General features: G+C 37.9%; 1 protein-coding gene across 2 annotated transcripts in view; it reads left to right on the plus strand.

Annotated features, from left to right (window-relative positions):
* Nlg4 (Neuroligin 4) overlaps window positions 1–14,475 on the plus strand; it is a 735,191-nt gene that overhangs the window by 263,938 nt on the left and 456,778 nt on the right. For both annotated transcript variants that reach the window (XM_067789474.1, XM_067789484.1), the window contains exon 4: window positions 4,633–4,850. In XM_067789474.1, the coding sequence (XP_067645575.1) occupies window positions 4,633–4,850 (218 nt within the window). The remainder of the gene's footprint in view (window positions 1–4,632; window positions 4,851–14,475) is intronic.

Below are 14,475 nucleotides of genomic sequence, written 5' to 3' on the forward strand. Positions count from 1 at the left end.
AAGTTATGTTATTATATGTTATATAATGTAATTTTAGGTTATGTTATGTTAAGTTATGTTATTCTATGTTATGTTATGTTACGTTGTGTTACGTTACTTTACGTTATGTTATGCTACGTTACGTTGCGTTATGTTGCGCTATGTTACGTATGTTACGAATGAGCTGAGTCTTCTAAGAAGACAGGTAAACGAAATGTTTAAGCTAGCAAAGACCGCGATAGCGAAGTGTGTCGGACCGAATACAGGGATCTACTGAGGATCTAAAAGCGTGAAATTTCCAGGGCGAAGAGAATCTCATGGAAAACTTTCTGTACGGACATATAGTGCTCCAGCTAAACAGCATGGTTGAGAAAAGGCCTAGCAAGGGGAAATATAATCCAGGGACTAATAAAGAAAGAGAACAAAAATGGCCACGTAATAGTGAGGAATCGCTTGAGGTGCTTCTCGATACACATGTCCCATTGGGAGGTGGTTTAGAAGAGCCAGCAGACAGCACTCACACATCGATCACGGAGCGGGTAGTGCCGGGCTTGGTGACCGATACCAGGATCGAGTGGGAAGTGAAGATGTTTTCTAAGTTTAAATCGCCGGCCCCAGATGCTACAAGTTTCAAGTAGGGTGGTCGTGGAATGGTTTAAAATAATATTCGATGGGTGCATAAGACTGAATCATGTACCGCACTCTTGGAGATTTGCTCGTGTACCTTTCCTACCAAAGGCGGGAAAGATCGGTCACGTGTATCCCAAAGATTATAGACCCATTAGCTTAACATAATTTCTGCTCAAAACCTTTGAGAGGCTGATAGATGTGTACATAAAATCCAATGTGGATGAAAAGCTGCTCTCCACTACACAACATGCGTACACAAAAGGCAAGTCGGTAGACATCGCATTGCATAGGGTGGTAATAGGCGTAGAGAAAGCCCTGTAATATAAGGAATATGCTCTAGGAGTCTTCCTAGACATTGCCGGGGCCTTCAATAATGTCTCTAAATGGGCGATTATGGATGGTCTAAATTACATTATAGTACATCCAGCCTTAACCAGATGGATCGGCTGCATGTTAAATTGCTGGAAGGTTACATAACAATGGGGATTGTACGAGGCCACGAAATCAATGGACAAGGGAATGCCGCAGGGGGGGGGTGGTATCACCTCTGCTGTGGACGGTGGTCATCAACCAACTGCTCAGGCGATTTGATGAGGGACCCGTAAAACTCACGGCTTACGCGGATGACGTTGCAATTGTCATAAGTGGAAATTGCGTTCCAACGATTAGCTCTTTGATGGATCGGGCGCTTCGGGATATTCATACCTGGACATCAAATGTCGGGTTGAAAGTCAACGCGGATAAGACGGATATGGTCTTGTTTACAAAGAGGTACAAGGTCCCAAATTGGATCAGGCCTAAGTTAGGAGGGTTGACCCTACAGGAGAAACCATGCACAAAGTATCTAGGAATCATCCTAGACAGTAAGCTGTCATGGAAGGTCAACGTGGAGGAGAGGGTAAAGAAGGCTTCAGCGGCACTTTATGCATGTAAAAGAATGCTGGGGTGTACGAGGGGCTTATCGCCCTCTCTTTCGCATTGGGCTTTTACAGCGATTGTAAGCCCTATCCTATACTATGGAGTTCTTGTTTGGTGGTAAGCTACACAAAAAGCAACCTTCCTCAAAAATTAGAGTGGGTATGCAGACCATCAATGCTTAGCATTACGGGAGCCCTGAAAACAACCCCGACAGCTTCACTGTATGCCATTCCGCACATTTCAGCCTGATAGCAAAGAACATAGCGTTAACAACTGTAACCAGGCTCGGTGCATCGGGGCAGCTTGGGCGCCGGCCATATGGCCATAGTAGTATAGCGTCACAAGTCGTACAGGCTACCTAATTCCCTATTTGCGCTTCGAGGGCGATCTTAAGCCACAATAGAGGTGACGGTTGGCGCAAGGGTGCTCAAATGTCTGACGAGGCGATGCATGTGTACACAGATGGTTCCAAAGTAGTGGAAGGAGTAGGGTCTGCGGTTTCCTACGCTGATCCAGAAATAAGATCCTACAGGCTGCTGGATTACTGTAGCGTTTTCCAAGAGGAAATAGTAGTCGTAACCAAAGCAGTAGAAACCCTGGAAGAAAATAGCCCAAGCTGCAATCATGTTAACTTTTATATTGACAGTCAAGCAGCAATTAAGGCAATAATCTCGCATACCACAGCATCTAAATGCATGTTGCAGTGTAAACAGTCCCCGGAGAGAATCGGGACAGGGAGAAACATACATCTATATTGGGTCCCAGGGCATATGGGAATAGATGGTAATGAAAAAGCGGATGAACTAGCTAAAAACTTGCTCCGTAGACCTCCGAATAAGACTGGGCGAAATTAAGCGAAGGCGATAGGTGCACATGATCGACCAAGCAGGAGAGACGTGGGTTCTAGCGCGGGGCTGTAAAGTGTCGAAAATTATGTGTAGGTCTTACAACCTTAGAATAACACAGTTGCTTCTATCATTAAAAAGAGAGGACTGTAGACTCATGACGGGTATTCTGACTGGACGCTGCCTTCTGGCGTCACATGCTTTAAATTAGGCTTGGTCAGTGATAGCAGATGTAGAAATTTCCCTGCGTTTGCCAGGCTAAGACTCCAGCTATTAGGAGTGATACAGCTGTCAGATCTAGAAGCAGCAAGTGGCTTAAATCCTAGGAATATTCTAGTATTTGCCAAGAAAAGTTATTTTATAACATACGTCCTGGTTTTTGATAGGGTTTTTCAGTTTGGTCGTTAAAACAAACTTCTGATAACACTACGGACATATTTAGTCTATATGAGGTCCTCATGGACCGGCCAGTTCAACCTAACCTAACCTTCCGACACACCGTGATCCAGAAAGTCCGTTTGCTGAGAATAACTACAATGTCATCATTTATAAGATCAAAATTTCTTTTTCCACATGAATAACTACTTCGACATCATCTTAAGTTTGAAGTGATAGTTCGCCGAGGATAACAAACTTCACATGTTTTGCACTCATTAGAAACATGAAAGCCACAAGTACTACGCTCATTTACTCTTAAGATACATCGCATTAATCACAGGTACTAGTGCGTTTACTTAAGATCTAATGAAAACGTTCGACTTGGACCAACTTTAAAAAAATTACAAAAAGAAATGTTGGCACTAAAACACTCTTACAATTTTCCGTAATTATCCACAACGACAGACCATTATGCTAATTAACTTCTAGCTTGGTTTCCTTTATTTGTTCAACCAATTTCTGTTCTGCTTTATTTACCAACCATTTTAATACTCAACATTCACAATTTTTGGATATGATGAGGGTTTCCTTAACCTTCCGCAGAAGAGTCTTTGAATTACTTGTATATAGACCAGAAAAGTAGTTTACACTCCATGTGAGAAAAAGACCACGAGTAAACTTTATGTCAACCTTCCATTAAAAGAGACTACATTACTCCGAAGAGACTACTTTATTGCCTGATTTGAAGTCTTAAGCGACCGCATTACTCCGAAGAGAATGCGTTGTTGTCACACCAGCGAAGAAGCGACTGCATAGCTTCATTAAGTATGCCTTATTGTCAACTTCCCGGAAGGTGAATTCGTCATATTAAGGACAATCAGCGCTGAATCCAAAATATGGCATGAAACCGCAAACCCCGGGATTCATCCGATTCCTCAATGTAGGAGTTTCAAACCTGATACAAGTATTATACGACGCATTGCATCAGATTACAACTGGCTAATCCTACACCCCGCGCTACAGTTCTTAAAGACCATGCTAGGGCCTCGCAGGTGGTATACAGCGTCCACTCTGCTTCCTTTCCAGGAAACACCACTCCAGGATTGGTTAGCCTTTTTTCGTCACTAATACGATGGCGTAAATTTGATACGGTTTGGGTGCACTGTTGGTGTGGAGCATGCTGAACATGCACCACTTTAACCAAGAATACAGGGATGACGGCAATTTGTTACTTGGTATTACGATCGCTTTTTACGATCGGTATACCCACAGCGGGCATATTCATGACCCCAAAATTTGCTCAAGTTATCGTGTTTATGGATTGACGGACGGACGGGCGGACATGGCTAAACGAAATTCTTTTTTCGCTCTGATCATTTTGATATATAGAAGTCTATATCTATCTCGATTAGTTTATGCCGTTACGGTGTACCGTTATGCGAACAAAATTAATTTCCTCTGTGAGCTCTGCTCAGCTGAGTATAAAAATTTTGTTTAAAAGTATCGCCAACAACAATGCGAAATAAAGTCAAACGGGAATCAAAGCGTTGCTTAGCCAAAGAAGTCTGAGAGAGTAATTTGCATTATTAAAGCACAAGACTGAAAAAAAATTATAAGCGCAGAAAAAAGTTGAGTTCACAAAGTTTCTTTTATGTTAGCCCATAAATAAAAACGCCTACAAAATTGTTATTAAATGCGAAAATAAATATGTAAACACGTGCAAATTCAAAGTTAATAAAACGGAAAGTCACTTTGTTGACACCCAACCACTTCAATTCAAATATGTTATCAATTTTCGATATTAATATTCTTTGGAATCATATTTTGACTAAATTTAGCGTTTTTTCTTTTCTACTGTTCTTCTTTTCTTTCTACACAATAGATTTAGTCCGACACGTGCACCCGCACCATGGGATGGTATACGCATATCAGACAAATACAGTCCCGTCTGTCCGCAACGTCTGCCAAATATACAAAATGAGACAGCAGCATTGGAGAAGATGCCAAAAGGACGGTTGGAATATTTGAAAAGATTGCTGCCATTTTTGGACAATCAATCAGAAGACTGCCTTTACTTGAATATATTTTCACCAATTAATGGTAAGTTTGAATGGCAAAAGATGGATGCGTTGAACATAACAAAAAGGTTAATGTAAAAGAAAAGAAAATGGAACGTAAAAGAAAAATGAAAAGAAAATAAAAAGATGATAAAAAAATTTTAAGGACTACCTTTATATAAATGGACCAAAAAATAGAAGGCAATTTTTCCTTTAATACAGACATAATCTTGTTGAATTCTGACTAGCAAACTTTGACAATAGCTCTTCCAAACGAATTTTTGGACTTAAAACTATAAAGGTGGAGCGCAATCTTTCAATTTAAGGCAAACCATGTACTTGGGATTAACTAATTGGCTATTAAAAATTTAAGCACGCGCTCTACTTTTATAATTTTAAATTCCAAAATTCTTTTACAGGAGCTATTGTTAAAGTTTTTTAGTCAAAATTCAAAAAGATTATGCCAGTATTAAATGAAAAATTGCCTTCTATTTTTTGGTCCATTTATATAAAGGTAGTCCTTAAAACTTTTTTGTCATCTTTCTATTTTCACTTTTTTAGTGCTGCCTACAAAAAGATATTTGGAATTTTGGGTTCTGACTCACGGCCCAAGTTTCAAGTCTCTAGCTCACCGGGAAGTTACATAAAAATCGATTGCAAGATTCCCCCGTTTTTAAAGGATTTCCCGTTATCTTGATTAGCGCGTCACCTAGCGGAACTTTGCTTTCTATAAGTTGTATTGTCACCAGGCCTCTAACTAAGTGCCAAGTTTCAAGTCTCTAAGGTAACCGGGAAGTTAGTTAAATATAGATTGAAAGATTCTCAAATTAAAAAATGTTTTCTTACCATCTCGATCCGCGGGCGCCACCTAGCGAAATTATTTTGATCAAATGTTGCATTGTCATCGGGTTCTGACCCACGGCTCAAGTTCCACGTCTCTAGCTCACGGGAAAGTTACTCAAAAATCGATCGCATGATTCCCCTCGTTTTTCAGGGATTTGTAGTTATCTCAATTAGCACGCCAAATAGCGGAACTTTGTTTCCTATAAATTGTATTGTCACCAAAACTGTGTGCCAAGTTTCAAGTCTCGGGAAGTTAGTTAAAAATAGATTGAAATATTCCCAAATCAAAGTTAATTTTCTTAATATCTCGATCCATGCACCACCTAGCGGAATTTTTTTGATCAAATATTGCATTGTCACCGGGTTTTGACTCACGCTCGAAGTTTCACGTCTGTAGCTCACCGGGAAGTTACTTAAAAATCGATCGCAAGATTCCCTGCGTTTTTCAGGGTTTTTCAGGGATTTTCGTTTATCTCGATTCGTCTGCCACTGGGCGGCATTTTGTTTCCACGAATTGTAGTGCCATCGACTCGCAACCTATGTGCTTAGTTTCAAGTCTCTGGATTACCGAGAAGTTAGTTAAAAGTCGATCGCAAAATTTCCATTTTAAAATTAATTTTCTGTATATCTCAATCCGTGCGCCACCTAGCGGATTTTTTTTTTTTTTTCACTTGCATTGTAATGTCTCCCAGATCTGAACTATGTTCTAAGTATCAAGTGTCTAGCTCAACGGGAATTTACCGAAAAAGACTTTTCCGTGGGTCAAAAATTCGTACTGAAATGAGGGGACAAACATGAAAGCGACTTAATATAAAGGTATAAAAAAAGATATGAAAGATAAAATAAAATAAGAATGGAAAACCGAAAAAAAAGTGTAACCAAAAATATGTCTTAAGTGCAGTTTAAATGGAAAAGTGTTGTACACCTCAAGCAACAACAAAACAAAAAAAATTATAATCATTATTGATGGGTGAAAAAATCATCACTAGATAAAATGCTTTGGGCTTGCCTTTTGGCTTATTCAGTTTATTGATAGGGACTTTGAACTTTGTGCATATTTAGATTGATGATTTCTAAATACAACATTTTTTGTGTTTGGCCTAAGGTGGTTGTGGAAAATTTTTTTTACAAATGGTGGTGGAAATGTTTTTAGCTTAAATTTTGCATAACTCAATTTGAGTTTGACTGGAGTAAAATGTTGCTTTAAATATTTAAGAATTTCAGAAATATAGAAAGTTGTTTGATTTTTAAGGGATGTAGTTGTTCTTATTATAGTAGCGATAAGGATACTCCCCGAAAGCCTTGGGGAATGTTATCGATGTTCTTTAGAGGAAGCAGATCCGGCACGTTTCGGTAACAAGCACCATTAAGGTACAAGCCCGACCATCTCGGGAACGATTTGGTATGACCACATGAAACCTTCTAGGCCATACCGCCCTGCCACCCCCTAGATCCATAAGGAACTTGCGGTCGCCAGAGCGTCGGCTGTTAAATAAACAGGAATCGCCATGGGCAGGTGAGGTTGAAAATCGGGTGGGATGAGCTATATATTGCGCTGGCAACCACTTGCAAAGGTTGCCCTACACAACCTCTTGAAGCAATTTGGTACTTTAGTCGCCTTTTACGACTGGCTTAACTACCGCGAGTATATTCTAAGCCCCCTAACCCACTGGGTTAGGGATGATATTAGTTGCCTTTTATGCAGGAATTTACATTCTACTTTCTTTACATTTTATGGCTGGGAAAGTACTTGACAGTATTTTTGTGCACATAACTTTGTCAAGCTTTCCAAACCTCCAACGAACTATCGAGTACATTTTATTTAGACTTTAGTATGTGATCAAGACAAGCTTTCGGTGAGCGGTTACGTTAAGTCGAACTGGCTGCTCACTATTGACCTCACCTCACTGAATGTCTTCATAGTGCTACCAGAATTTGTTTGATCATCAAACGGAAAACCCTCAATTAGGTGCGTTCTCACGACACAAACGCAGAACATGTTCAACCGTTTACGCCTGCCGCGCGGACTTCCTTCATCTTCTTTTACTGACGATGCCTGACTTATTAGCAGGGCAACCCAAAGTATGCAACAGTGGGTGCCATGGCATGTTATTGCATATTTTGCAGTTATTACTTATTTGTATGCATATTTTGCAAAAAATTGCTGCTCTTGTTGTTATAGTTGTTGTTGTAGCGATAAGGTTACTCCCTAAAGGTCTTGGGGAGTGTTATCGATGTTGATGGTCCATAGCCGGATGCAGATCCGGTACGTTCCGGTAACAAGCACCATTAGGTATTAGTCCGACCATCTCGGGAACGATTTTGTATGACCACATGAAACTTTCTAGGCCATCCCGCCCTCTCATCACCTAGATCCATAAGGAACTTGGGGTAGCCAGAACCTCGGTTGTTAAAGAAACGGGATTCGCCACGGGTATATGAGGTTGGCAATTGGATTGGAGAAGCTATATATTGCGCTGGTAACCTCTTGAAAGGGTTGCGCTACACAACCCCTTCAATCAGTTTGGTATTTTAGTCACCTTTTACGACAGACGTATCTGCGGCATGTATATTCTGAACCCGCTAACCCACTGGAGTTATGTTCTGCTCGTTTGTAGCAGTAGGAGCTAAAATGTAAATGAAAAGGAAAAGATATGGGTTAAAAGCAAGGTAAGGTATAGAAAAAGCTTGAAAGTGTGTGACATAAATTTATATAAAATTTTTATTCGCTGAATCCAATATAAGATTTAAGTCTCTTTGTCAAATTGGCATGAAAAGAGCTCAACTGTTATATTTTGAATGTAATGCGTTCTTTAATCCATTGGAATTTATTACACAAAACCTAGAAAAATACATCGGCCCACTGGTCACTGTCAGAGTTGATGTCCCGTTTTGTGGCATCAACCTTGATAGAACTTAGGCGGAAGATCCTATCATCCCTGTCGTATAATCATCCCCAACTTCAAAAAAAAAATTATAAAAAGAAGTTCGGGTCGGTTAGAATTGGGTAATCTGGCCGGCCAGTAAAAATCATAAAGGCAAGAGGCTAAGCGACGCGTAAATGCTTCCTTCAGAACATTTCATATTCTTGAAGAGGAAACAAGTTTATGCACATTTTTACTCTGAGTTTGTTGACTTCAAAATAGTAAACCTGAAGCTAAATATGGCGATATTTACAAAAGTCAGAAATCGCTATAGTCTGATTACTTATGGTCCACCCGGTATCCTTGGAAAATAAAACGAAATTTTAAGGCTTATAAGGTCCTTAAATGCATATTTTGAAGCATAAATTTATACATATTTTAAAGGCGTTTTGTAATTGTTTTAAATCTGTTTTTCTTTTTGCATACTTTGGCTTCCCTTACTTATAAACCTTAAATCTCCTGCCTTTAGAGATATAAGCACCTAATATGTAAACATTTTCTAGAAATTTATCTGCTTCGCTAAAATTTTGTTATATCTACATCAAGAGCACACAATTCTAAGATATCTTTGAAGTTAAGCCACCAAACTTTCAAAAATTTCTTCTACATTTAGATCAATCGAATGAAGCTAAGCCTCGTATCAAGTTTCAATTGTTTTTTTTTATTCGTGCGACACATAGCGGCATCTTTTCTCCTTATAAATTTTTTCCTTTGAATTTTCTGAAAACTTGATGGCAAAACTCCCACGTTTGTGTGATATTCCTAAATAACTTGGCATGTGCGAAGAATTGTTTACCTCTTTAATTTACTTAAATTGAATTCCGAGCTACGTGTCAGGTACTAAGTTTGCTGGTTAAAGGAAAATCTATAAAGAATTGATAGCATATTCTATCCGATCCGTGTGATTTTCGAAAATATCTAGATACGTGCGATATCTTGCCCGGAAATTTATGTCACATGTGAAAAACTGTCATTCAAAAACGATCCCAAAATTCCATATCTTGTAGGAATTTCTAAATAATGAGCATTACATGCCCGCTAATGGAATAAATTATATAATAACATGAACAGTTTAAATAAAGAAACTATGAAAAAAAAATTGTATAACTATTCTGCTAGCAGGTTTAAAAGCGGCCTCCTAAGATGTCATCGATAGTGGGACAAGCGTACTCGCCTGAAAATGTATTTACCTCCATTTAAAAAATGAGCTCCGATTCCCCATTTCACTTGTTCCATTCTCTTCTACTTTCTCTTCCATTTCTCTTTCTTATTCTTATACATCTTTTATTCGATTGATCTCATTCTCACTCCCATACAATCCCCACTCTTACTCATATTAAACACTCTTACTCCTACTAACACTCCAACTCTCACTGTTAAACTTTCATTTTATGTGTGTACATAGTTCATTTCGAATGCCTTAGCAAATGTCATTGTTCCGTTTACTAGAATGGCTCACATAACGACCTGCAGATCTCAGAGTTCTCATTTTTGAAAAACATTCATTTGCTGTGAAAATAGCACTAGTCAGCTGACATGAATTGAATGATTTTCCGTCACACCTTGTCGAAATTGGTTTGGAGGCCAACCGGTTTCGCGTAGCGCCATCATCAGTGCCATTTTTGGCTCTCAGTCAGCGTTAGCCGAATACTTGAAATACCCTCAAGTGATTTGCGGTGCTGCTTTAGCTTAAAAATACTGTCGTTCGACTATTTCTCTAAATGTATTAGTGAGAGCTAGAGCATGAGCATACCAGCAGAAAATTAAAGTTAAAATTAAAATATGCGGGTGGTGCATTTATTCAAAACGAATATACCAAAAACTTTAAGAAAATTTACTTTTGATTCGGAACTAGTTTGAAATATTCCCAAGTCCCCTAAAACATCAAGTTTTACTCTCCTCGAAGTATAACATATGGGTCTACGTGTAAAGGCATATGAAACTTAGTTTGATAAATTGGCCTAACACGGAAAATAGCGTAAAAATAGTGGTGATTGCTTCATATCTCCGAAACGTATAAACAATATTGCAACCAGAGAAATACACAGGTGACTTGCAGAGCATATGTTTAATATTTTCAATGGCTTTTAAAAGATTTGTGTCCAAAAGTTGAAATTGGAGGAACTTTTGTTAAAATAATTTAAAAAAAAACTCATAAGGTTAATATTCACAAGAGGTAGGAACTCAAACCACAACATATTTGCGAGACGAGTTAATTACTTATGGAAAGACAGTCTTACCAGTTGTGTTTCCCAACGTAACATTTTTCACAGGATATTCTAACATTTGCACGACAGCCGTGCGCCATGTTTATTCGTTGCTGTCTCACTAACGACTGAACGATGGTGAGTAAAGCCGGAGTCATTGGTGCCGCATGTTGTATCGCTGTATCCGTATCCCTAACGTAATCAGCTGTTTATCGTTACGACGGTAAACCAAAACCCAATTGGTTGGCTACGATATGGTTACGTCCCTAGCGGCACCAATAATCGATTGCATTGATTCTCATAAGGTTGGTCGAATCAGCTGTTATAAGGTTACCCGTACGGTTACCGATAAAGCACCAATGTCTCCAGCTTAAGAATTTGTATGAAGCAAGTCTGGCTTTTAGGCGCGTCGACCATTGGTCTATACCAGACATCGGCAAATAGTGGCACAATTGTGCACACCCAATTCACACGTATTTTTATTCTCTTTGGTTTAGTAGTCGCTGAGCATTTGGCGCAGCAACATCGATTGTGGGCGTCGCTCGCAATGTTCACGAATGTTGTTAGCAAGCAACATGATGTGTGGCTCTTTTTTCTTTAGCCTTAGCTTCTGACTACATGTATGCATGTGAAATATTCTGTTCGCTCTTTGATTCACTGTGGCTGTTTGCTTTGATGTTTTCATGTATGTGTAGCTGCTTGCCTTGCTGTGGTTGTGAATTTATTTACTAGCAGCATAGTGACGTATCGAAATCACGAAATTCGCCACAATATATAAATTTCATCATTTGAACTTTTCTCATAAATTATATGTTTTTATTTTCTTGGAAAATCAATTGCTTTTCATATCAGTTTAGTAAAAACTTTTTGATTTTTTTATAACTAATTAAATGCTCTGCATAGTTATCACTATCTAAAGAATAATATTTTATGTATATACAAAACAAACAAATTTAAAAACAAAATTTACAGTTAAGTGTACATAAGTGCTTTTAAATAGCCATTCAACTTTTCAGTTTGTCAATTTAATTTTTTCTGTCGAAATGTAAAGTTAACAATCTGCTAATGAACCACAAAATATTTATGCAAGTAGTTAAATTAATTTCCTTTAACAATTATTACTTTTATAAAAATAAAACAAATTTTATTAATACCAATCAACTGCAGTACGCATTTTTTCCATAGCTTACAACGGACTTGATTGATATTCGCTGACTAGAAAAAACATAAAGTTTTTTATGCGGAAAAAGTTTGAAATTTATTTCATGTTCATTTCATATTTAGCTCTCGAGAATTTTTTCATTGTCTTACTAAAATTTAAAAGATTTAACGCGGAGAGTGGCGAAATACAAATAGGAATCATTTTTCGTGTGGGCAGTTGAGTAGGTTGACCTAGCTGGTCTGGGGGCATCTCACGTCCCGCCCAATCTGATTGAGATGTCTACGCAACAAGCTTCGACTGGAGCGTCCTTTTTAGCTATCTCATTCCCAGTACCAGTATGTAGTCCGTTTGTCCAGTAATCAATGATACTTAAGGTATGATTTCACTCTTGCCCTAAATACTTAATGAGAGAGTTTGGGTGATAGTCCCCATGGGCTTCCTATTATAATTTTGCATGTACTGAGAGCTTCTACATTGTAATTTAGTTATGCTCTGCTCAATCCACAAGAAAGATGATCTTAGAAACCGCGCTATTTATCGAAGAATGAGCCTCTAGGTTGTAACTTAAAAGTGCTCTGCCTATCCACAAGAAAGGGGATCTCTCAACTTGCGCTACTTACCGCGGAATGAGCCTGCTAAATATCGGATAGAAGATTATATCTAGTTACTGTTTATTTATTTATTTATTTCTCACAGCTTATAATAAGCCTAGCTTATACCTATAATTAATATATAATCTAATTCAAGTAATTTATATGCATCTATTGACTGCCCAAATGAAGTGAGAGATGGGTAGCAGACGAATGATACCAATGCAAGGATTTTGCCAGTTGTATCTGACGCTATTAACGTATTTAAAGTGCGAAGGCAACATCTGAACGGTGATGCACTTATTAGGTTGAGTGATGCGTTACACTATGAGCTTCGGATACTTTTTGCCTACGTGGGAAAGCTTCCTAGTACCAGCGTAGGAGTAATGGGGTTGTATGCAATGCTATAGGTGATTCGAAAGTTTGCCCATCTTATACTAGAATGGCAGTGTTCTACAGGAATTGTACAATTTGTGTTTAAATTCCCTTATGTTACTAGATTTAACATCATTTGGTAATTCATTGTAGAATTTGAATACTTTATAGTACAAATGCCCATTTGTCTGCTTCTGTTCTATAAGCAGGTAGAGTAAAATCATTTCTTCTCCTTGTATTTACGGAATGAACATTTCTTACATATTTTATGTTACTATTCAAATAATCAGGCAAGTTGCATTCTATTATGTTTCTAATAAACTTCATCGTATGATAAAAAGTACCTCTTTAATGCTTAGCCAATTTAGAGTGGCGAGCATATCTCTGATAGGGGTGCCATAGCGTTTTCTAAGAATAAATCGCATAGCTCGGTTCTGTTGCTTTTGCAATTTGTAAATTTGGTTATCTCTCATAATGAAGAATAATGCTGGACAATATACGAAGTGAAGTTCGATTATCGATCTGTAAACCATTACCTTGTACCGTCTACTTAAGTACTTGCATGTTCTTTGCATGAAATATATCTTTTTGGCTATTTTCCCAACCGTGTAATCGATGTGCTCACTAAAGTTGAGTTTATCATCGATTTTGATTCCTAAGTACTTGATAGTACTGATTTTGTCAATAGCTTCGCTGTTTATATTTAGAAGTGGTAATTCATTGTTTTGAAAATTCCTTCTTGATATAACCATACATTTTGTTTTGCATATATTGAGTCTCAATCTATTCGAGCATAACCAATCATATACTCTATTTAAGTCTTCTTTTATTTTATATATATTTCAGTGATATTATCTCCAATAAGCATCAACAATGTATCGTCAGCAAAAAGTTTAATATCACAGTACTTTAGAGAATTGTTTATATCATTAATATAGATATTAAACAACATAGGTGCCCTTGCGGAAGTCCAACAGCCATCTTTCTTCATCTTTCATCTTTTTTCTGACAGGGATGATCCAATTACAGTTCTTTGACTTCTCTTCATGATAAAGTCTTGGAACCATCTTAGCTCCGTTTCAGTAACACCTATGATATAAAGTTTTTTTAGCAAAAAATTTTGATCAATAGTTTCAAAAGCAAGTTTAAGTCTAGGAATATAGCTATTATATGTTTATTTCTGCTCATATATTCTTTCTAGTTAGCTAAAACAAGGTTCAAGGCACTTTCACAAGAATGTTTTTTCCGGAAACCTGATTGCTGCGGTATAATAACTTTATTATCATCTAGGTACTTCACTAGCTGGGTTTTAACTTCAGTTCCCAGTATCTTTTCATCACATGCTAACGTGTTAATTGGTCTTATCTCCTCAGCTCATATAGTATTCCTGACTTTCTCTATTGGTACCACAATTGAAGTTTTCCATAGGTTAGGAACTACCCCTTTGTCTAGACTTTCATTTATAATTTGACTATGAAAGTATCCCGTGTATGTTATAGAATCCCTTATGACTCCTTCAGTTATAAGTTTTTTCACTCCTATTTTATTTTTGAATTTACTTACTATT

The sequence above is a fragment of the Eurosta solidaginis genome, chromosome 1, assembly GCF_040869045.1.
Source record: "Eurosta solidaginis isolate ZX-2024a chromosome 1, ASM4086904v1, whole genome shotgun sequence".
In the NCBI taxonomy this organism is placed as follows: Eukaryota; Metazoa; Arthropoda; class Insecta; order Diptera; family Tephritidae; genus Eurosta; species Eurosta solidaginis.